We start from the raw sequence: 21,986 nt of genomic DNA, 5'->3' as shown, positions 1-21,986 counted from the left end.
TTTAGTACTTTCCTTTGAAGATTAATTTTGTCCTGTGTGTATACTGCTAATGTGACTGTGTAGTGTTCAGTTCAGCATTCAATTAATTACAGAAAAAGAGAATTTTTGTTTACACAATGGTACTTTATAGGTAGTGCTATTTTAGCACGTATTTTGAAAATTGTCAGTTGTTTGAGAAAACGTTTATATTGCCTATAACATGTTTTTTAGTAGTCTGTTGTGCTCAGTGGGGCTAATGCTGCTTTGTATTTTTCCCATTCAGCGCACTGTTTAATGTGTCTCTGCTTTTCTTGTATTAATTTTTGTCTTGGAAATCAACATGATTAGCTGCAGAGGTTGACATAAAGAATTTTAACATAGACAGTCCTTAGTAAACCTGCATGTTGTTTAGGGTTAGATGTTATTCCTCTGATCAGTTTGTTTACAGTTTGTTTATCTATAAACACTATTGTAGCGGTTACATTTTTACAGCTACCACACTATTCAAATCACTAAGTTGTGTTTAACAGCAATCAGTGGGAATTTTAAAAATTGAATGGAACAGAAGAAAAACTGGAGAGAAAACTGGAAGAGAATTACTTTGGGTTAAATCAAAATTTCATAGAAAGAGACTGTTAAGCTTGTTTACCAGAAGAAAGAGATAAGACTTAGCTGTCGTGTCCAATCATATAAGGGAAAAATAGAGAAAAAACTTAACATACAAAGATGTAGCAATAATGAGTGACAGAAGCCTGAAGCCAAAGTAATTCAAACTGGAAGTAAAGTACAGAGGACAGTGACTAGTCTTTCAGACATCACAGAAAGTGATGGATTGTTTAGCTCTTAATAATGTGAATATTGCTGTGGATGCTTTGCTCTAAGAACTGCTGTAGTTGAACATAAGTTACTGATCTTGGAGACTGGTAGCTGAAGAAAATAAAAGGCCTCCATTTAAGAGGACATGGTTGATTTTGAGGGAGTGTCTGGCCTGAAACTGTGAACCTTCCAGGAAAAAATGAGGAATTTGTAATGATTTTTTTTTTTTGGTCAAACTAGGTTTCATCTCCTCATGTCCTTCTCCTTTTGCTTTTATTTGTACCTTTGCTTTTGGCAGTACTTGGCTGATCTCTGTTCAGTCATATTCTGCACTTAAAAAAATTAAATTCAGTTTTTCTTCTTAGTAGAGATTTTTGAAAGCACTGCATTTCCTACCAGTTTTAAGGAAAGTGGACAGAGAATTTTGCAATGTTGATTTAGAATGATTGAAGTCTTTAGCCAATGTCTTTTAGTGGTTACTGCTGGGATGGAGGTTTTAGGCTTAAGGCTAAATCAGTCCCATAGATATATCTGTTTAGCTTCATTGAAGTAGTTCATCAAACAAGTAGAATTTAATTTTTTCAAGGACTTTGCTTTATAGTGTGGCGAGCAAAAGCTATGAGTATGTATTGCAAAAGGATCGAGAATAAAAAGAGAACTCTTGTTCCACACTTTTTTGTTCTGGTTTTCAAATCAAAGGTGCAAATGAAATGGCCAGATTCATTGTCATCATTATCATGTGTATTTGTGGGCAGCAGTAACCTGTCATGTAAGAAGACTAGGCCAGGAGGTTTGCAAAGGTTTAACAAAGACATATGTGACAATGGTATTCCCAAACAGCAGGCAGACTGTAGTATGACTATTTGGAATGTTGTGCTTAAGAGGAGGTGGGGTGTTGCTGGATGGCAGGCTGGACAATGTGCCCTTCTGGCAGTGAAGTAAAACTGATTCTCTGGTATGGGTAAGAGGTGTGCTAGGATGCTGTGTCTGGTTTGTCCCCTGATTTCAAGAGACATATTGACAAAAAATTGGAGAAGGTCCAGCAGATGGCCACTAGGATGATTTGTATGTTACGCGAATGATTAGCTTGTTAGAGAACTCAACACATGGAGAAAAGTTCAAGGAAATTGTTTAGCTTGGAAAAGACATTTTTGAGTTCAAACTGTTAACCCAGCTCTGCCAAGTCCTGCCAGAAATGGTGTTCCTAAGTGCCATATCCACATATCTTGCAAATCTCTCTGGGGATGGTGATTCTACCACTACCCCAGGCAGCCTGTTCCAGTGCTTGAAAGCCCTTTAAAGGAAGAAATTTTTCTGATACCTGATCTAAACCTCCCTTTGGGCATCTTGAGGCCGTTTTTTCTTGTTATTTGTGAGAAAAGACCAGCCCCCAAATTGTTGCAGAGACTCAAGATCTCTCCCAGCCTTCTTTTTTCCAGGCTGAGCATGCTCCACTCCCTCTGGCAGTGCTTGTGCTTTGGACCCTTCACCAGCTTCACTTCTTCCTTTGTACATGTTTCAGCACCTTCGTGGAGGAAACAGCTTCTCTATCCTGCTCAGAAGGTTGAGTAGTGAGAGCAGAAATTTCATCTTAGAATAGGAAAAAGGAAATCTGTTAGAAATGACTTAACACTGGAGTAAGTTTCTGAGAATCATGATGGAATCTCCCTTACTGGAGATATTTAAGGGCCGTCTTCGCAGCACCATAGCTTACTTGATCTAAGGCCCTGTTAAAACCTAGTGAAATAAGGTCTGAAAGAAGGACACTAGATAATTTCCCAAGATCTTTTCCAGCCTGGACTAATCTATGATGCTGTATTTACAGCTTTTTGTCAGTCTCATCTCTGGGCAGAGATAGCAAGGTAGTAGATCAGGTAGTAGCAAACTGTCTAAAGAAGTGTGGTTACATTTACTGACAGACAGTTGATGGAATATTTTTTTATATAAATACTGGATTTTCAGTTTTTAAAGCTGAACCAGTAAAGAAAATAAAATCTACTTGCATTTCTTTTTTATTTTTGTTCTTTTTAATGTTTCATGAAAGAAAAGATGTACTGATGTGGAAAATTAAAAATGCAAGTTTTGTGCTGTCAGAATAAAAAATAAAGTTATTCAAATATTGAGCTAAAAAGAATAATGCATTTTTTATTATTTACATTATACATAATGCATGTATATATGTATGTTGTAGTGCAACTTTATTACACTAGTGGAAGCAAATCTGAGGACTGCAGGTGTTTCACAGCTTTGCTTGACAGGTAGTTGAAATTAAGCAGTACTTGGTTCAGCTGGCCATACAGCACATGCTGCCATTCAGACAGGGGAGAGCAAAGACAGTTGAGATACTGTATTAGTAAAGCTTGCAGAAATCATAAATGTTGAAGAAGCAAGTGAAGAAGAAGAAAAAGAAAAAGAAGAAAAGATGTCGAAAGAGCTGTAAGGCAGATCTATTGAGGCAGACATTGCCACAGATAAGAGGTATGTATACTGTGGGGATTTAGGCTTTTTAGTCTGATTCTGAAATAAGGTAACTTGATGATAAACCGATGTCTTCAGTAGACCTGCGTGCTCTTTTCAGTTGTGTATTATTTCATCCTGCATAATATCCATGTGTTTTATGTATTTTTGTGTCATCTGCAGTAGTTGCATTAGATGCAGAGTAGCCAAGTTATATATATTTGCATGTGCCCATTCCAGAAGATGGTGGAGGAAACAGATGTGTTGTAGATTTATTCTCCTTTTGTGTACCTCTCAGCACAGTCTGGAGCAGAATCAGAAATATCTTGCTGTTTATAAAGATCTGGGCTACAGACCTTGATTCACTGTATTTCCATCTGATTTGTATGTGTTCTTTTCAGGAGTCTTCAGTTCATGGCAGACAATCCTTCATAAAGTCATGCTCTTACTGAAAAGCAAAGGAGGATGGGGGCGGGGGGGTGGGAAGGGATTTTAAAGTACTTAGACACACAGGCGTATGTCTAGGTTTTTTTAGGAGCTTTTGATGGTGGCCTAAGCAGAAATCATTTCCCTAGAGTTTTCCAGTTTCTCTCTCTTCTGTGGCACTCTGGAAATTACTTTGGTGCGTCTCATAAGAGAAGACTCTTAATAGTCTTCAAGTTTTTCTCTGTTCAGAGCCATTTTTGTCTCCCAGCTGACTTGTGGGATTGCTTGAGAAAAGATGTTAAAAAAAAAAAAAAATCTGGCTTTGTCCTATGACTGCTTAGTATGTGCAGATATGAGGCTATTTAGAGTCAGTCTTCTCCACTCAGTTTTTCAAGTCAAAATCCCATTAAAACTGACAATACAAAGTACAAGCATCTTAATCTCATCCAAGGCCAGTGTTTTTTTATAAACTATCACAGGGCAATTTCAGCTATCTTATGAAATAATGTCCAACCAAGTCCTCATAATATACACAGCAGGGAAAGCTGTTCTGTGTAAATAAGGAGCATTTCACACAACTATTTTCCGAATAGTTCTATTGCCTCAGTGGTTTTTTTTTTCCATCCTCATCAGCTGAGATATAGGCCCATGAAATAATGGAAAATAAATCACCCACTACTTACAGCATTATTACATGGACTTTTCCTGATGCTTTAATTGCAGGTTGTTAGTTCTTCATAAACGTTAATTCCTTGGATTTTCCCTCACATGTGCTGTTTGTGAAGGATTTTCTCTGTCCTTATAGAGGAAGGTGATGGTGAAGGCATCTTGGAATTAATGTCTTACTCATCAGTGTACATTCATTTCAGGTGCTGAAATTTGGAAAGCTAAAGGCTCTTTGAAGTTCTTAAGGCAGGAATCCAGGCTGAATTTACTGCCTGGAATATGTGAACTATACAAAAAGAGGTTATCTGCAAACATCTTTCAGGCATTGGGTAAAAGTCACCTGCAAATTCCTTCTCTGAAGAGGATTCTCTGGTCAGCATTCTCATGCCTTCACTGCAGGGTCATTTTTTATGTTTCCAGAGTTGATGGCCTGATTTGTTAGATAACTATTTATCTACCTCAGCAAAAGGGTCCTGTACACCTAATTATTGATAGTTTGCATATTTAAGAAAGTACTGTACTGTGGTGTTGTGTATTAGCCACAAAAGGCAGCCAAGTCCTCCTTCTGGCTACGCCTTCATTCTCCAAACAGTGGATGAGGCAAAGAACTTGAAGGGTAAAAGTGAGAACTCGTGGATTTGAGATAAGGACAGTGTTACAGGGAAAGTAAAATCTGTGCACACCTGCAAAGCAAAATAAGGAATTGCAAATATTCAGCCATCCTCAGGAAAGCACAGCTTCATCACGTGCAATAGTAATTTGGGAGGACAAACACCATCATTCCACACATTCCCTGTTCCTTCTTTTCCAGGTTTTTATTGCTGAGTCCGTCTGTCATCATGTGGTTAGTTAGTCTTAGCTCTCCTAGCTGTGTCCCCTCAGTTTCTTGTGCACCCTGCTTGCGTGTTGGCAGGGTGGCACATGGAAGCAGGAGAGCCCTTGATGCTGTGTGAACACTGTTCAGTGTTAATGATGCTGTTTTCAGCACAAATCCAAACCCTAGAAGCTACTATGAAGAAAACTGACTCTCTCCCAAAGAAGACGGAAGTACAAGTATTCAAAGCTGTTGCTGCTGCAGGTTGTAATTTTGAACCTTGTGTTTGACTGATCTACTGTTACATTGTCAACATCACAGAGGCTATGTTGAGGTTGTGCTGCCTCTTTTTCTGTTATTTTTGGCATGTTTTTTTGCTTGCGTTAGTATGGATATGTTAATGAACCCGATTTCCAATATTTCAAGAAAGTTAAACCAAAACCATTAAAAAAAATCTCAATGTGTGGAGTTATGTTGACTCTCCTTAGTGTAAATAGTTGAGTTGCTCACACATATTGCTAATGCACATGGTTCCTAGTCATCTGTTGTTTGAACTTATAGGGTAAATAAAACTGGAAGGTACTTGCTGTGCAAGTATATCAAACTTTAGTGCTGACTGCAGTCAGGTACTTTATCAGCAAGTTCTACCACCATCTGGTAGAGTATAAAGATCTACTGAGATTCAGGGACTTTGTGATTGTTGCCAGTTTCTTTGTATTCTAAGTGGTTACATCTGCCCTTCTAACATTAATCTGCTTCCTCTGCGTCTTTCCTCTGCCTTTTGCAGTGGTATGGAGCATGCTCCAGACAGCTAGGTAAATTTTCTTGAAATTCTGGAAAGTCTCAGTAAGTCTGTGTTAAATGTGTTAGTAAACCATTTTAACTTCATCAGAGTGGGACAGGCTTTAAGGGTAATTAATGGGAAGAAGCACACACTTGTAAGATGATCCTCTTACCCTGAATTTCTTATCTCTAACATGGGGATGCAGTAGCTGCTCATTCACGTCATCAGAGCTGAGCACAAGGGGCTGTCTCTGAACCACCTTCTTGTACTAGAGGATAGACATTTTCAAAACCATTTAGTCTAAAGCAGACTGGAAATAATAGCCTTTCAGAGCTGGGGTAAACCAATAAGTACCTAAAGATACGGGCTTTTAAGTGAGGGAAAGTGAAATACAACCTCAAATTATGCAGTTGTTACTGTTGCCATGTGTAGTGCCCTAAAAGTGGAAAAAGATAAAATCTAGTTAAACAAAGTACTGCTAAGATAAATTATTGTATGTTTTTGCTTTGTTGAGCCAATACCAAGAAGGGACTCGAGGCAAACTGTCACCCAGCCATCTCTTTGAAGAAAAATTGGGTCTTAATCAGTCATCAGCCACATTATACAGATCTAACCCATACTTGTTCCTAGCTTGCTTGGGATGTCAGTTTACAAAGAGTAGAACATGCATTCTATTATATTCTAATAAAGGAGTGCAGTACAAAGAAGCATTCTGATAAACACCTTCTCATATTGTGTCTGGATAAGCCTGAAGGATTTGTGCTGTTTGAAGATATTTGTGTGTATTCTTCTTATTTCTGTTTTCTTGTTAACACTACAATAACTTACAGCCTTTATTATTTGTTATACTGACTTAGCTTCAGATATTGCTAATTTAGAGCAAAATCATATACTGTATTTTTTGTCATGCTTCTGTCTGCATTTGCACAATGAAGAATATTTTAAGTATGTTGAAATCTGTGTATGTGTGCTATTTGTATGGATATGATATGGTGTCTTATTTGATTTAAAAAATACAGCTGTTAGGCCATTGCAAGGTCTGTAGTCCAAACTTCCAATACTGCTTTACAGGCAACAACATTAAACATGTGTATGTTCTTTTATGTGTGCATTTTTGAAAACTTGATTTACTGACCATTTGTTTCCGAGTCCACCAGTTTCTGTAATTACATAAGCAGGGTTATTATTTAAATGCAGCCTTATTGTCGCCTGTGAAGCCATGATACTAGAATATTTCTGTGTCAAATTATTTTAAATATTGCTGGGGATGGAGTTAAAGAGGCACAGAGTATGTATAAGATACTTCGTGTCAGAATTCATAAGTTTTCCTGCATAAGCAAGATACATAAAAGTAAATATACATAAACTTCTTTGCTGTAACTGTTTCTTCAGGTGAAAAAAGTAACTTGTGGTTTGGGAAGTATGCTTGTTGTATGTAGCTAATACAAAAAAACCACAGAGATGTTTTCAAAATACTCATCTAAGTAATTGTATGAATAATGCATTTAAGAATATTGACACAATAAGAATAACACATTTAAAGTTAGTATTTATTACAAGAAACTTAATGGCATTCAGGAATTAATGTGGTCAGTATATGCAGCTGAAGATCACTGCATTTTGAAATTAATGCCTAGAATTAACTGCAGTTCCTGCTTTGCCTGTATAGAAACACTCAGAGAGCTTCATAATTTTCCACTGTTCATCACTAGTGGATTTGGCACCTCTGTCAAAGAACAGAAATGCAACTCTCTCATGTAATTTCTTCTCTTTGCTAATTAAACAAGTACTAGTGAGGGATTAAAAAAAAATCCTGTATTCACAGAAACAATGCATAGCATACTGTGTGCTTGTTCCATCCTCATCATGTCATCAAGTCCTCCCTCCAGTGGCTGCTGTAGCAGTTTTTTACTTTGTCAGAAAGAAATGTAAATTCTCTCAAAGCTAAATTCAGATTTATTTATTCATTTTGATGCTTTTAGCTTTGCAGTTTGACTTGTTGTCTACTGAGTGGCAGGGTCTTCATCTATTAAAGGAAGAAGAATGGTATCCATAGCAGAGACAAGAATGGCAAGGCTTCCTAGTCTCTGCATTGATTTTTATCTGATCAGGGGATGGGGTCTTGTTTTCTGAGGTAAATCTGTTCAGATAGAATTTGTTTCTTCCCTTGGCTAACAACAAATATTTGAGGACCTGTGTTTTGTAAACTGCGTTAACTTTCTTACACCAAATTATGAATTTTTGGATGTTTTATAGGGAGAACCACTTCATATGACTAGAGTAATTTTAATCTGAGCTACTAGAAAACACTGTCACTGTGATTTTTTTTTTTAGCACTTTGAATAATTTAGCTGAAATGACTTTCTTTTCTATATGCTTTACTGGAATATACTGAAATTTGCTAGAATATACTATTATGTAGAATATAGTGAGTTTGTGTTTCAAATGCCCAAACAAAGATTTTTGTATTTCGTAGTTTTTTTCAATGGATTGCTTGGAAGCATCTGAGGAAAATATTTAATACCGCCCATATGTGGGAGTCAACATTTGAGTCCCTTTAATATTTACACTGACAACATCATAGGCAAGAAAATGCACAAAAAACCTCAATGATTTTGCTTTTTGTGATCGCTTTTGCTGTGAATGGTCACTAAAGTGTTAGACAAAATATGCACATTTTAACTGAATCATGTCATAATTTGCGAAGTGCACAATATAAACAGAGCTCTTCTTGTGGAGTTGCATCTTTAAAAGACTCTTGTAGTGTATTGCTGTTTCCCATCAACTTTGTCTGAACAGCCTTTGCAAAGGAAGGTGTCAAAATCTACCATAGTTCCAACTTGTTGTATGGAATTACTGGACTTTCTAGACCCCAAGTTTAAAAAAACAAATCACAGAAATCCCTCAAACTTGCTCCTTAGTTAATAAATAGTACCCCTTTAAATTGCTGCATTACTCCTTTAGTATACAAGATAATGATTAATAGGTTTTCTCTGTGTGGAATAGAAAAATAGTCTTTATTATGCTAAGTTTATTTATTTTTTTCTGCTGTCTATACAATGAACTTCTGTTACTTAAACCATTCTGGGGTTCTTTCTTTCTGGGGGTTCTTTCCCTAAGTGTTAGGGAGCCAGTTGGTGAATCTTGTTACTGTTTTGACAAATTACAATAGAGACAGAGTTCATGCAGATTCATCAATGATAAAGTACATGAGGGAGAAGAGTAAAACAAGTTGGTTATGACTGACAGATAAAGAAGCAAAACATGATTAAGGGAATAAGAATTCAATGCACTAAAGTCTTTTTATTGTGAAGGAAAAAGCAGTTGTGGTTTGGTAGTTCACTCCCTTGGTGTCAGACTCAAGATGAAAGAGTGTGTGTAGATTTGAATGTCTGGGTTGCCTTCTGTGCAGTAGGAGAAATTTGGAAATAGATTTTGTATATAAAGTCTTGCCTTGAATGTGCAGATTTGTTCTGTAACTGGACAATGTGACTTTATATTTCAACACATTTGCAATAAAAATACATTTCAATACCAGTAATGTATTGTGGAAATCACAGTGACTTAAAATTGTGTGCTTAATGTATCTTTACTAAAACAAAACTGTATAGAATAGTAGTGACAACAAAGTGGAGTTAATTGAAAATCCATAGGTTGTAGAAGTTCTGTTGATTGTATTTTGTTTTTTCTTGTATTTTGGGTTTGCAGGTGTTGCACTTCTGTAAAAGGCTTACTGTTTACTGATGCTGCATTAGAATCACAAAAGTGGTTTTGATTAAGTAGAAGTCCTTCTAGGATTAGGGAGAGGTATTGTTCATTCTTGTGAACTTGAATCTTTAATCAGACTTTGTCAGACTTTGGGCTTATAATACTCAGAATTTATTTTTTTTACGGTGGTGTAAACAGTAGCAGACAAGACCTGTTGAAGGAGAAGTCAGTAAATTTATTAATTTACAACTCTTGTTCTTTTTCAGATCGTCATTTGTATATTACTCTACATTTACCTCAGTATTTTGAAGTTTGTTGATAGTTTGGGTAAATGATGGCTCAGCTCCAGCAAGGAGGTCCGGATGAAAAAGAGAGGACCACTGCATTAAAGGGTATGAGTCTTTTTTGCCCTTTCTACATATTTGATATTTTAGAAATGTTTGTTAAGGAAAAGAAAATAATATGGTATAGTTATGGGTTAGAGCTTGTGTATTAAAATACTGGAGGAAATTCTTGGTCCACCTGTGCTAATGCTTATTGTCTAATGGAATGTCCATTTATCAGTATTTTCATAGGAAGGTATAAAACATAAGATGGTGTGTGGTAAGGAGTAACAGAATAAACTGTTCATTGTTTTTTGCAATTTTCATAATTGTCCTTTTAGAAAGTTGACTGGAGCTTTTGTGCTCTTAGTTTTCAGAAGTTTTGATTTAATTTGTGTGATGCTTTTGTTCTATTGTTGAACAACCATATTACAGTTTTTAAAAGTATCTTGGACTAGAATGTTAAAAGGGAGGAGGCTTTGGGGACATTGATTTCCATACTGGTTTTATGAAGTTCCCTTTATGAAGTTTTAAAAAATAAACATGTCTAAATGACTTAAGGGAAAAAAATAAATTACATAAATGCCTGTATTAGGTAGTGGCTTTCAGCTTTGGAAGTACATGAAGCTGGTTAGAACTACAAGTAAGCTAACCAAATATTGATTTAAAGTGCATGCATCACACAGTTGTATTCTAAATTGTCTTTCAAAGGAGAAGAAAAATACCATAGCTTGCTCCACTCTAGTGTACATCCTGGATTTCTATCAAAGCATTGTTAGAAAGTGGTGCTTCATTTCATGTGATGATAGATGATGTTCCTTCAGTTGGAATTGAGTTTTTGTGAAGTATTTGGTGATAACCTATTTAGTGCTTTCATCAAACTTTGTGCCAATTCTGTCCAATTAGTATCTTTTGAGGAAAGGAGGCATTAATTTGATTATCATTAAGGATTAGTGTCACTGATGTGATTGATTGTCCATTTAGTTATAGAAGGTCTCCTGGAGATCACTCAGTTTTCTGCTCTGTTGATCTATTTCAAATTGAGTTGGAAACTCCAAGACCTTAGATGAGAATGGTAGATCAGATTTGGAAAGAATCATAGTCATAAGACACTTCAGAGAATTTTAATTTGAAAAGTTGCACAAGAAGAAAGTGTCTGTGTCAGTGGTTGCAGCTCGGAACAGGTGCAGTCCTCCTTAGTGACTGATGAAAGTTGTAAATCATGGCAAGCTGTACATACTTGTAAATAAATGTAATATACTTCATATACCGTGGTCCTTGGTACTCATGAAATTGATTGTTGTACAGTAAGTGACACTTCTGTGTAAATACATCTCCAAATAGATCACACTTAAGAAGGTATGGAAACTCGAGTGAAATTGAATTCTAGGGATGTGTGACTGGAGTCTTCACCAAGGAGAGAAGGATGTGCTAAAGACTGTTTGCTACCTTGATGCTGTCAAAGTATAGAGGAAGAAGGGACATGCTTTTTACATCCTGTTCTGGAAGACTTTTTTGACAAAATTATTTTCTTTCTCCGTATCATTTTGTTGAGATCCAAAGGAGCTTCTTCAGAGCTTTCAAAGGACAGTGCACAAGAACAAACTCATGATTTCTTGCAAGAATTGAATTTCATGGGACTTGCTACAAAACAGCTGTGATGTAAAAGTGAGTTACAGCTGAGAAAGGCAGATTTAGAATCATTCAGTCAGTATCTGATGTTATATAGACGCTTAGATAGCACAGAGATACTCAGAAACCATAATACTTTTTGGAAAGATGTTGAATTTCAGCAGACATACTAGATAGCTTTTGATTCTCCAGCTTTTTGCCCAGTGGAATCACTCGAATGAAGAGTTGGCAACAGTCATGGATGCTGGAATAAATACAAAGTGAACTTGAAGAGCTGTAGAAGAGCAGGTCAAAGAACTCTGAAGAATGCTGAAGATAATTTTCAGTACATTTAAAACAGTAGAAATTTCAAAGTGTTGAATGTGTTAATCCTAAGCTTAGCTGGGTATCTGGGTAGTAGCCTACTGGCAGCAAGACCGAGCAAAAATAGTGGTGCAAAATATCAAAATAATTGTTTTAAGTAATACAGAAATGGAAACATAGTCAATGCCAAATAAAACTTAACTAAAATGAAAAAAATTAATTTCAGAAAATTTCAAACTGTTTTCTTTGAGCTACAGCATTGGATAATAATAAAGGTAAAAATCAATATACTTAGAACACTTAATGTATTTACTTGGTAACGTACATTATCTTGATTTATGAAATAATAGTTCAAAGTCAGTTTAGCACTCCTGAATGGAATGTTTGTGTGGTCTTCAATTTCATTTAATGAAGAAGTAGGAGAATATATTTTGTTGAAATCCTGCTGAATTGTTTAATGATTTTTTTTAGTCTATAATCAGAAAATAATGTTAGAAGCGTAACGCTGCATTGTTTGGGTGATACGCAATGAGGAGAGATCACTGTAGACATATATATATATATATATATAACCTGTGTATGTAGTAGGTGTTTAGTAGACAAGTAAAGATGTTCCTGCAAGTTTGCCTCTGTTTAAATGTAAATCCTTAAATCTAGGGTAAAGAATGTAGATTATGCTAATTGTAGTGTACTTGCATTAGTGACTGCAGGCTGTACCTGGCCATACAGTCCTGATCTGAAAAGGATGTGTATACCATGCCTTGCTCTAAAATGGGTGGGAGTTGTCTCTACCTTGAGAGCTATTAAAGGTTGAGGGAAGGATTCAGGTCTAACAGCCTGAATATCAAAAGAGGGGCTGAGGACTGGTGTGGTCACACAGCTGGTAAATGCCAGTGAGATGATGTGCATCAGATGATTTGAACACTCAAGAACATAGAGAAGAACAAGAATGCTATCCTCCAGAACACTATCAAGATGCTGTCAAAGATTTGAAACTGAAGCTAGAGAACTTTATCTTAAAACCATCTCTGCATTCCCCAGAGACTTATTTTCTAATACTGAGGTAATGAATCATTGAAGCAAATCACTATGTCTTTGGTGACTTACCTGTCTCTGGACATTCTTAGATTAACATAGGGGTAAATAGGTAGGTAAATAAATAAATGAGTATATGGGCAGTGAAGTCCAGCTTTTGAACCTTGAACAGGATTTCCCATAACAGTGTCCTGTGTTTAGCAATATTGGGATATTCTTCTGCCTGTAAGATCTTCAAATCTCAGCAAAAACATTTTGTCGGTGTTACAAGGGAAATAAAAGACAGACCATGTATTATGTAATTTTTTCTTTTTCTTTTTTAGATTTATTGTCTAGAATAGACTTAGATGAACTAATGAAAAAGGATGAGCCACCACTTGAATTTCCTGATACTTTGGAAGGATTTGAGTACATTTTTAATGAAAGTAAGTCATATGTGCTTTGTGAAGACTATACTTAGAATAATGTTGAGAGGTTATCAGAAGTTGAATTATACCTTATAAGTCCTTATTAAAGTTTCATACTTTCCTGTTAGGAATAAAATTTTAAACTTTAGTGCTCATAGATTTATAAATCTAAAACCTGTTTTTTATTTCATACAATTATCACAAAAATCCCTCATTTCATACAATGTTGTGGAGTTGTACTGGGGCTACTTTAAGGCTTCCTGTTTTCTTTTACAGGAGTGTTGATACAAAAATTCTGAAAGCAATTTCTACAGCATTTAAAAATCAGAATTAAAGATTGGTCACTCATTTAAGGAATGTTTTATTTCCTGATTAATTTTAATGTCTATAGAAGAAGTTATTCAGATAATAATTTGTCCCAACTATTCCATTAGTACCAACAGGAAAACACCTATGTGTGTTGATAGAAGAATGGGGAATGTGATAGACTGTCTCTTCTGGTGTGGAACATAATTTTGCATTGCAGCCAAGTGTGTGATGACTGCGAGCAAGTACTTCCAGTTAGCTCAGTGTCTGTGTTAAAATGACTTAGTATTTATAATTTCCAGTGCATGCATTTTAAAATCCAGGTGAGAAATGAGCCTCTGAGATAAAGTAATACGAAACTGCAGGAAGTGGCTCTTTCAAGATTGTTTAAAAACTGTAGAACAAATGGGAATGTTTACAATTTTACTTCTTTGCAGTACCTGCTCTGTGAACAGAGGAACTTTAGTTTCTAAATCTGCCTGTTTTACATCTTCCACTTTTAAAGGAAAAAAAAGAGCTTTCCTTTAAATGATAGTCATTTATGCAACACTTAGCTTTTTAATACCCTGATGGCTTTCACAGGAAGGTACTTAGAGACTAAAAGTGTCATGAAAGTGATGCTCTTTCTTTGATGGAAGGAGTTCAGCTCTGTCACTTTTCAGCTCCTTATTTTAGATTTGCACTGTGTCTACTGTATCTTCCTTACTGACTTCAGAGTTAATGGTTCATATGTGGCTGATAAAATTTGAATTTTTGGGAAAGAATTATCTTACTGAATATTCCATTAATAACCTCACAGCCTGAGTGATTTCCATGGAATGGAGGAAAACCTATTGCATGTGCTAAGGGTCAGCAAAGCAAAAAAGTCACCATTTGGCTTTTGTACATTTAATTCAAATGTTCAGTCATGTATTTTTATGTCCTAATCATGCTTCTTTTTATAGTGGAAAAGTACAGAAATTTTTTGTGAGATGATTTAAATCTGAGTAAGGCAGGGGTTCCAGAAAGTCAAAGGAAAAATATAGCAGATTTTTGTTACTTGTGGTGAGAGCCAGTTCATGTATTGTTGAATGGCATATTTGACAAGTATGTATCTGAGAAGGAACAGCTGAAAGTAAAGTTATGAGGAAAAATATGAGAAGGAGGATGTTTGAACCCAACACTGGGATAGGAAACTGGAGAAATACTTCTTTGGTATCTAATACATGAGGTCAGGTTTGGAAAAAAGGTCTAGAAAAAAGTTAAATCAGCAGATAAGCATAACTGTTACAGACATCAGATCTTAAATGTTTTATTTAAAGCATCAATACTCAAAAGTATAGATGTTATGTGAGTACGTGAACCAAGCAATTTTCTTCTGTTTAAGAGGAATCATTATGGAGAAACCTTTGTTTCATCATGCAGACATGTCAGCATTCAAAGTTTACTTGCACATGTTCCTATTTTAATGTTTCATTGAGCAGCTTTGTAATGCTCTGAGATCATAACTTGTATTTTGCCTGATAGACTGAAACATTGTTGGTAAAATGCTTGTTTTCGTAGTTGGCTTCCTACTCGTTCCCATTTTATTATTACCGTTGCTTTAACGCAGTCCATGTCTTCACCTTTGGTTGGGTATGCTGGTAACTTTGGCTATAAACAAGGCCAGCTACAGGAAGTGACAATGGAATGTAAGAGTAATGTGATTTTGCTCTGAACAAACATTTTGCTTTATTCTACTGTTGCAGTCTCAGTGTACCCTAAATCTAGGAGGCCTTACTTGATTTCACTGTGCCTTGGAATTAAGATATTTTCCTTAATTGTAGACATGGTTCTTTTCAGATTAGCTCAGAAAGGTGTTAGGGTTGAGATGAATCTTTCCCTTACTTTCAGCTTCCAGTCCCTTTTGTATTTGAATTTCTTTGCAATGCAGTTAGTTTTGAGGTAGAGGATGTGTAGCTACAATTCTATCACCTACGGATCAAATGTTAACTGCTAATGTTTACATTTCACTATTAATTCATAGCAGTTGAGACATAAATGTCATGTGAAGAAGTTTGGCATTTGATGTCTGCATGCAGTTTCACTGTCATAATTTCTGTTTAGCTTAATCTAGTACTATATACCATAAAATGCAGTTTTTTGCTAAAATGGTTTTCTGTTAGAAAACCTATACCCAAAAATGAGGAGGGATTTATAATAGCTTGATTTTTAGATGCAGACATACTTTAAAATTTTCAGCAATTGAATGTGTCTTACTTTTAATGAAGAAGTACGTTAACTGTAATGATTTTTTCTTTTATAGAAGGACAATTAAGGCACATTAAAACTGGGGAGCCATTTGTTTTTAATTACCGTGAAGATCTGCATAGATGGAACCAAAAGCGCTATGAAGCTCTTGGAGAGGTACATAATTTTTGTGTGTACATGTGTGTGTGTGTGTGTGTACATGTATGTGTATATGTATGTGTGTGTACGTGTATATATAGGTATGTATCTATGTACGTGTATATATAGGTATGTATCTATCATGGATGTATATGTATGTACATATGTTTGTGTGTGTGTGTTTGTGTGCTTTGGGTTTTGTTTGTTTCCCTGTAGAAGTGATACTTTTACATATCTTAATAAAGTTTTAGTAAGGCTTCAGTCATTTGATAGAAGATATTTCAGGATTTATACTTGCATACTAATGCTCTAACAGTAATTTCTGTTGTTTGCTTTATAGCTTATGGTGTTATTTAGATTACTGTTTGACTTTAATATATCTTCATAATAGAATATCATCTGCCTATGTAAGTGAGAATATTATACAGTGCATTATTTTCTTTAACCCTAGTCGCCTCATGGACTGCAAAGCTGTGACATTTTATTTTTTGGTTAAAGATAAATGAACTGGTTGATTTTCTTATGTTACCAGGAAGTATCAGGAACCACTAAATAAAACAAAAATCTAAAGATTAATTGAATAAATATCTGTTGGTGTATTACATATTTGGATACTACTGGTACTTCCTAGGCAGTTCAGCCCCCCATAGCTACCTGCTCACTCCTCACTGTGGGATAGGGGAGAGAATCAGAAGGGTAAAAGTGAAAAATTCACAGGCTGATTTAGAGTTTAGTGGGTAAAGTAAAAGCTGTGCACACAAGCTGTGCACACAATAAGAAATCAATTCACTTCTTTACATTAGCAGGCAGATGTATAGCCATCTGCAGGAAAGCAGGGCTTGTTTGTGTATAATAGTGCCTTAGGAAGACAAGTGCCTCATCCATACAATTCTGTGGTGGGTTTGGGTTGGAAGGGACCTTAAATGTCATCTAGTTCCAACACCCTCTACTATATGAGGTTACTTGAAGCATTGACCTCGGAGGCTGACAGGAATGGGCATCCTGAACTTCTTTGGGCAAAGTCTTCCAGGTGCCTCAGCACCCTCACAGTCAAGAATTTCTTCCTAACATTTCATCTAAACCTACTTGCTTTTGCTAAGTTTGAAACTTTTACCCTTTGTCCTAAAACTCCACATTCTTGTCAGTAGTCCCTCTCCAGCTCTCTTGTAGGCCCTTTACTGGAAAGTGCTCCCTGGATGTCTCCCTGGAGCCTTCTCTTCTCCAGTTGGAGCAACCCAATCTCACTCAGCCAGTGTTCATAGGACACTTGCTCCAGCCCTCTGAGGGTGCTCTGTGCTTGCTTGCCCAGCCACTGTTTGATTAGTATGGCAGCCTGGACTCTCAATTGATTGTGCTGGAGCTGCCCAGCTGTTTGTCCAACCAGAGCTTTGTTACCAGGGACTGATGAAGCTTGCTTTTTACCTTCTACTCCTGAGTGCTGCGAGAACTGTGGCAGGGAGTAGACCGTGGGGTAGCTGGTGCTTCTCCCATCTTTTCACTTAGTATACTTATCCAAAAAAGCAATAGTGCTATGTGTAGACACAAAATGTGGCTGTGTCTACATTGTCCAAGTTACTGGATGCACATTTCTTCTGAGTGGAAATGCTGTTGCATGGCCTCTGTGTATGTATGTTTGTGTGTCTACATTGTTCAGATTTCCCATTTTCCAATTAAGTGAGTTGGACAAGACAGGACACTAAAGATCAGTATGAGGTTCCTGTGCCATCACACTTTTCTATCCATATTTGGAAATACACAGCAAGTTTCACATTCTGAAAAGTGTGTGAAAATAGCTTCAATCCACAGTAGTATGAAAAACTTCTTGTGATTTTTTTTTTTTTGTGTGTACTTGTTACAGGAGTGGGGATCTTGCATCTGTGATCAGTGTTGTACATTTTGCCTCCATGTTCAGTTTAACTGATCTTTGAAAATGTACTTTTTATATTGATAGGTAAAAGGCAAGGAAAGCTTAAGGTCTGGTATCTGACAGAGAATTGTTCTAAGTTGTCTGTTTTGTGTTTTTAGAGAATTAAACCCATCTGTGTTTCAGTCTGTTTCTTCCAGGTGCTCAGTACCACATAGTTGTTCCAACAAGCTACAAATTTATAGATGTCCATTGGCTGTTCCGTCCATTGATGTTGTTTCTTGGGAACACGGGAGATGCTGATCCTTGGCATTTTTTCACAAAACTAAAATCCCATTTTTTGCAATAAATTGGTGGGTCACTGATGCAAACATTGAGTAGTACTGGAGTGGTGTATCACCCTCTGATTAACTGTTTTGTAGTCTAAGGTGAAGATGCATTTAGCAAACTGTGGTAGCTTAAGAAGCAGTTGCTCAAATGATTTGTCAAGTGATGTAGTACAATCTTGCCTTAGGCTTTTCTTTGGAACATCATCCTTTGGTTGTAGGAGTTCTTTAATGTGCATTTAGGGTTCAGTTATGTAGCTGGTCATCCAGTGAGATGATGAAGTAGCTATATTTGTGTTACTGAACAAAATTATTTTATGTTTTCAGTGGTTCCATTGTTAGCTCAGTCATTACATGCTGGTTTTTCTAATTTTTAAAGGATATATATACATCCTGCACAAGACAACTTTTTTTACTGTGCATGTGTGTGTGCATATATATATATATATGTGTGTATATATATATGTGTGTGTGTATATATATATATATACACACACACATATATATACATACATATATGTTGTGCGCTTTTTTTAATGTGTTTTACTGATTTTAAGTAGTAAGTGTATCTCTGGCCTTATGGTATTAGCATTATTCTCTCTTTCCTGGAGCATTAATAAATTTCAACTTGGTTACCCATAGGGTTTTTTTGCTGATAAAAGTCATGAATATGCTATCTGTGATGTTCTGCCATTTTTCTGGTTGTGTGGAAATTGATTCTTCAAAAAGTAAAATGATTTGCCTACGTCTCCTCTCCTAAGATCTCTTTATTCTCCATTCACTGATCAGTTATTTCAGGCACACAGTTTTTTTTTGCAGCCTTTTTATATGTGTTGTTAATAGACAATTTAGTGAACTGTTCATAGTTTTGTGATTCTGGTTCAGTCATTGCTATTGTGGCATTGAATTTTGTAGAGAGCCTCTCCATGTGCTTTTTAAAAATTAAAATGGCAACAGAAGTGCATAGAACATAGTGTTGCAGCTGCTTCGAACTGATGATTAATCCATGTGGCAAGTTTGAAGTATGATCGAGAAAAATTTTTTGACAAGAGTTTAGTTGTTGCAGACATACCATTCCAGTTGAAGGTCTCATTTTAAATTTTTTTTCTAGCTTTGAGTTACAGAGATATTAAATTCCAGATTAGACTCACATGATATGTCTCCTTGCATTTTAAGTAGATGTGTGTACTTATTATTTGTACCACACTTGCAGTTGATATTATGACTACTGAAATTGCCAACAGTCAGCTTCAGCCCCTGCCTTATCATTACATTGAAATTAGCTGGAATTACAAAGAAAGTGCTGTTAATAACTGTTGCTGGGACTTTACCTTTGATTTTGCCAGTCACATAGGTTGTGCTGATAATGTGATTTTGTATGAAAAGTGTATGTTGACTTTCTCCTTCAGTACTCATGTAGTATCCAGAGTATCCCTAGCATCAGAAGGCAGATACTGTCTGTCGCTTTGCACATATCTTGCAGCCTAAAGGCACTTGTAATTTGTTGATTACTTGGAGGCCATTGAGCACTGGCATTAATATTTTTGAGGGCATTAGTATTTTTGAGAGTGCCACCATTGATGAAGAGACTTTTACCTGTACTGACAATTTGCTTCTCCACCAATGTCTTGCAGAATTCAAAGATTTGTAAATATGTAAATTATAATGTGGACCATGACATAAACATGTCTGCTGTGATCCTGTTCAAGTTAATGCCATGTCTAGTAATTGCAGCTTGTCTGACCTGCAGAAGTCTGTAAACAGGTAGCAAAATTGAGATGGGTTTTTTTTGCAGTCACCATATTATATTTTGTATTTATATAGAACAGATATGTAAAGCAAAGAAACAGAACACTTAAATCAAAAACTCTTGGTTTCATATATGATAAAATAAGAGTTAATTTCATGTCATCAGAGAAGTCTTATTCCACTAAATAAACAGCTTTAAAGTACATTCACAGTGTTAGGTCCAGCTTATCATAAAGTAGATTGCCATCAAGGTTAATATTTGAGTAGCGTGAGTGGGATAAGTATGTAGAATTATGACCTTGACAACCCATAATTAAGATGGCTAAGTAGTAAAATTGGATTTTTTTTTTTCCAGATCTCGTTTAAGTTAAAGAACAGCTTGGTCTCAACATGATTTAAAAAATAAACGTTCACCTGCTACTAATTTCCTCCCTGGTTGCAAAGATCATTATTTGTTTTGATGACTGAGAGGCTATTTACATAGCACAAATGAAAGCATAGAGCAGCAGAAGAGGACATGTAAGTTAATGAAGAAGGAAGCATTAAGTAGTCTGCATTTGAAAGGGTAGCTTCTTGCATGAATAACCCAAAATCTGATGATAGGCTGCACGTGCACCTGATAGTACTTAAGGTCCAATCTTGCAGCCAAAGCTCGTGTGAATAAACTCAATAGGTCTGATCTTGTGAATAAGGGCTGCAGGATCAAGTTTCAAATAAAATGTGCAGATGATTAGTAGAAATCCTTACACTCCTAGTTTCAGTTTCTTTGCCGTTTATCATTGAGCATTCCAGATTTTCTCTGGCTAGCAGCACTTTGATATAAAGTATATGTGGCATTCCATGGGTTAGGCAAAATTGTTTGTGTGCCTTGACCTCTTATAATGTATTTGCTGTTGGTTATTTAGTCATTGGAAAAAATTCTTCTTACTGAGTCAACAAAGTAAATGTACAGTGATGTAACGAATGGTTGGATTCATGAACATTTGCCTTTATGGAATGCCTGGTTGGCTTGGGCTATTGAAGAGGTTTTGCTGTTCAGAGATGAGATGTCAAATACTTAACAGGTGTCTGTGGAGCATGTGTGAATTGTATTTTTTCAGTGTTAATCAAGGTGAACTTCCATGGAGGTAGCAAAAGAACTCACTAAAACTCCTGTTTCAGAGGGAGAGTGAAAGCATCTAATTCAAATATCTCACCCATCCTTATTTTTGGGAGTGGTTAATTTCTGTTTTGTGTGATGTCCTTTGATGGTTCTGTTTTTCTACAAGTTCTGCCCCATTTTGGTGGTTTAGGAGTGGTACTCTCCAGTTCAGTGCTGCCACTGAGGCACTCCAAACTGTGTGCTGCTTCCTTTTTTCCCTCTCTTCCTTCCCCTGTGATAGCATGGAGAGGAGAACTGGGGGCAAAAAAAGTAAAGATCATGGGTTGAGGTAAGGAAAATTTGCTGGAAACAGCAATGAGATGAGAAGATTAACAGAAACAGCAAAAATATTAAGAGCAAGCCTGTACAAAAGCAAGAGAGTGATTTCCATGCAAAAGGCTCACCGTGGAGGTCTGACTCATGCAGCCAGGCTCCCTCACTCCAGAAGTGAGCCCTTCCCTGTTTGTGGAAAATAACAGGGAGGTACAGAATAACTTCCAGGTCCTAGTGATGCCCCCACTCTTGCTCCTGTGGAAATGAGTCCTTTCCTGGCCAGAATCAGGGCACTCATCTATTAATGAACATTGCAGAAGGCTTTTTGCTTTAGCAAAATTCTCCAGTGGAGTCAGTGTCACAAAAAATATTTATAATTGTACCTCTTCTTGAGGTACACATCAGGTTACCCATGAAATGCACTCAGGTCCTTAAACAAAAACAATCCCACTGATGGGTTTGCCTTTGTTGGAGGCAGAACTAATCCAAACTATTGCCCCTAACTGTTTCCTCACACGTACAATGGTAACTCTGTCCCTTCTGTGGTGTGTGGGGGTTTTGATTGGGCAGGGCCAGCTACATTGGAGCCTGTATTGTTAATTAACCACAT

At 36.5% G+C, this 21,986-nt stretch overlaps 1 protein-coding gene across 1 annotated transcript in view; it reads left to right on the top strand.

Annotated features, from left to right (window-relative positions):
• The first annotated feature begins 3,193 nt into the window (after positions 1-3,193).
• The window catches only part of ARB2A (ARB2 cotranscriptional regulator A), a 238,862-nt gene continuing 220,069 nt past the window's right edge, over positions 3,194-21,986 (top strand). The window contains exons 1-4 of the mRNA XM_062513485.1: positions 3,194-3,273; positions 9,917-10,042; positions 13,267-13,368; positions 15,941-16,041. Coding sequence (XP_062369469.1) covers positions 9,982-10,042; positions 13,267-13,368; positions 15,941-16,041 — 264 coding nt within the window. The 5' untranslated portion in view covers positions 3,194-3,273; positions 9,917-9,981. The remainder of the gene's footprint in view (positions 3,274-9,916; positions 10,043-13,266; positions 13,369-15,940; positions 16,042-21,986) is intronic.

This window comes from Cinclus cinclus, chromosome Z, assembly GCF_963662255.1.
Source record: "Cinclus cinclus chromosome Z, bCinCin1.1, whole genome shotgun sequence".
Lineage (NCBI taxonomy): Eukaryota > Metazoa > Chordata > Aves > Passeriformes > Cinclidae > Cinclus > Cinclus cinclus.
Note: the sequence above shows the minus strand (reverse complement) of the source record. Positions and strands in the feature narration are given on the sequence as shown.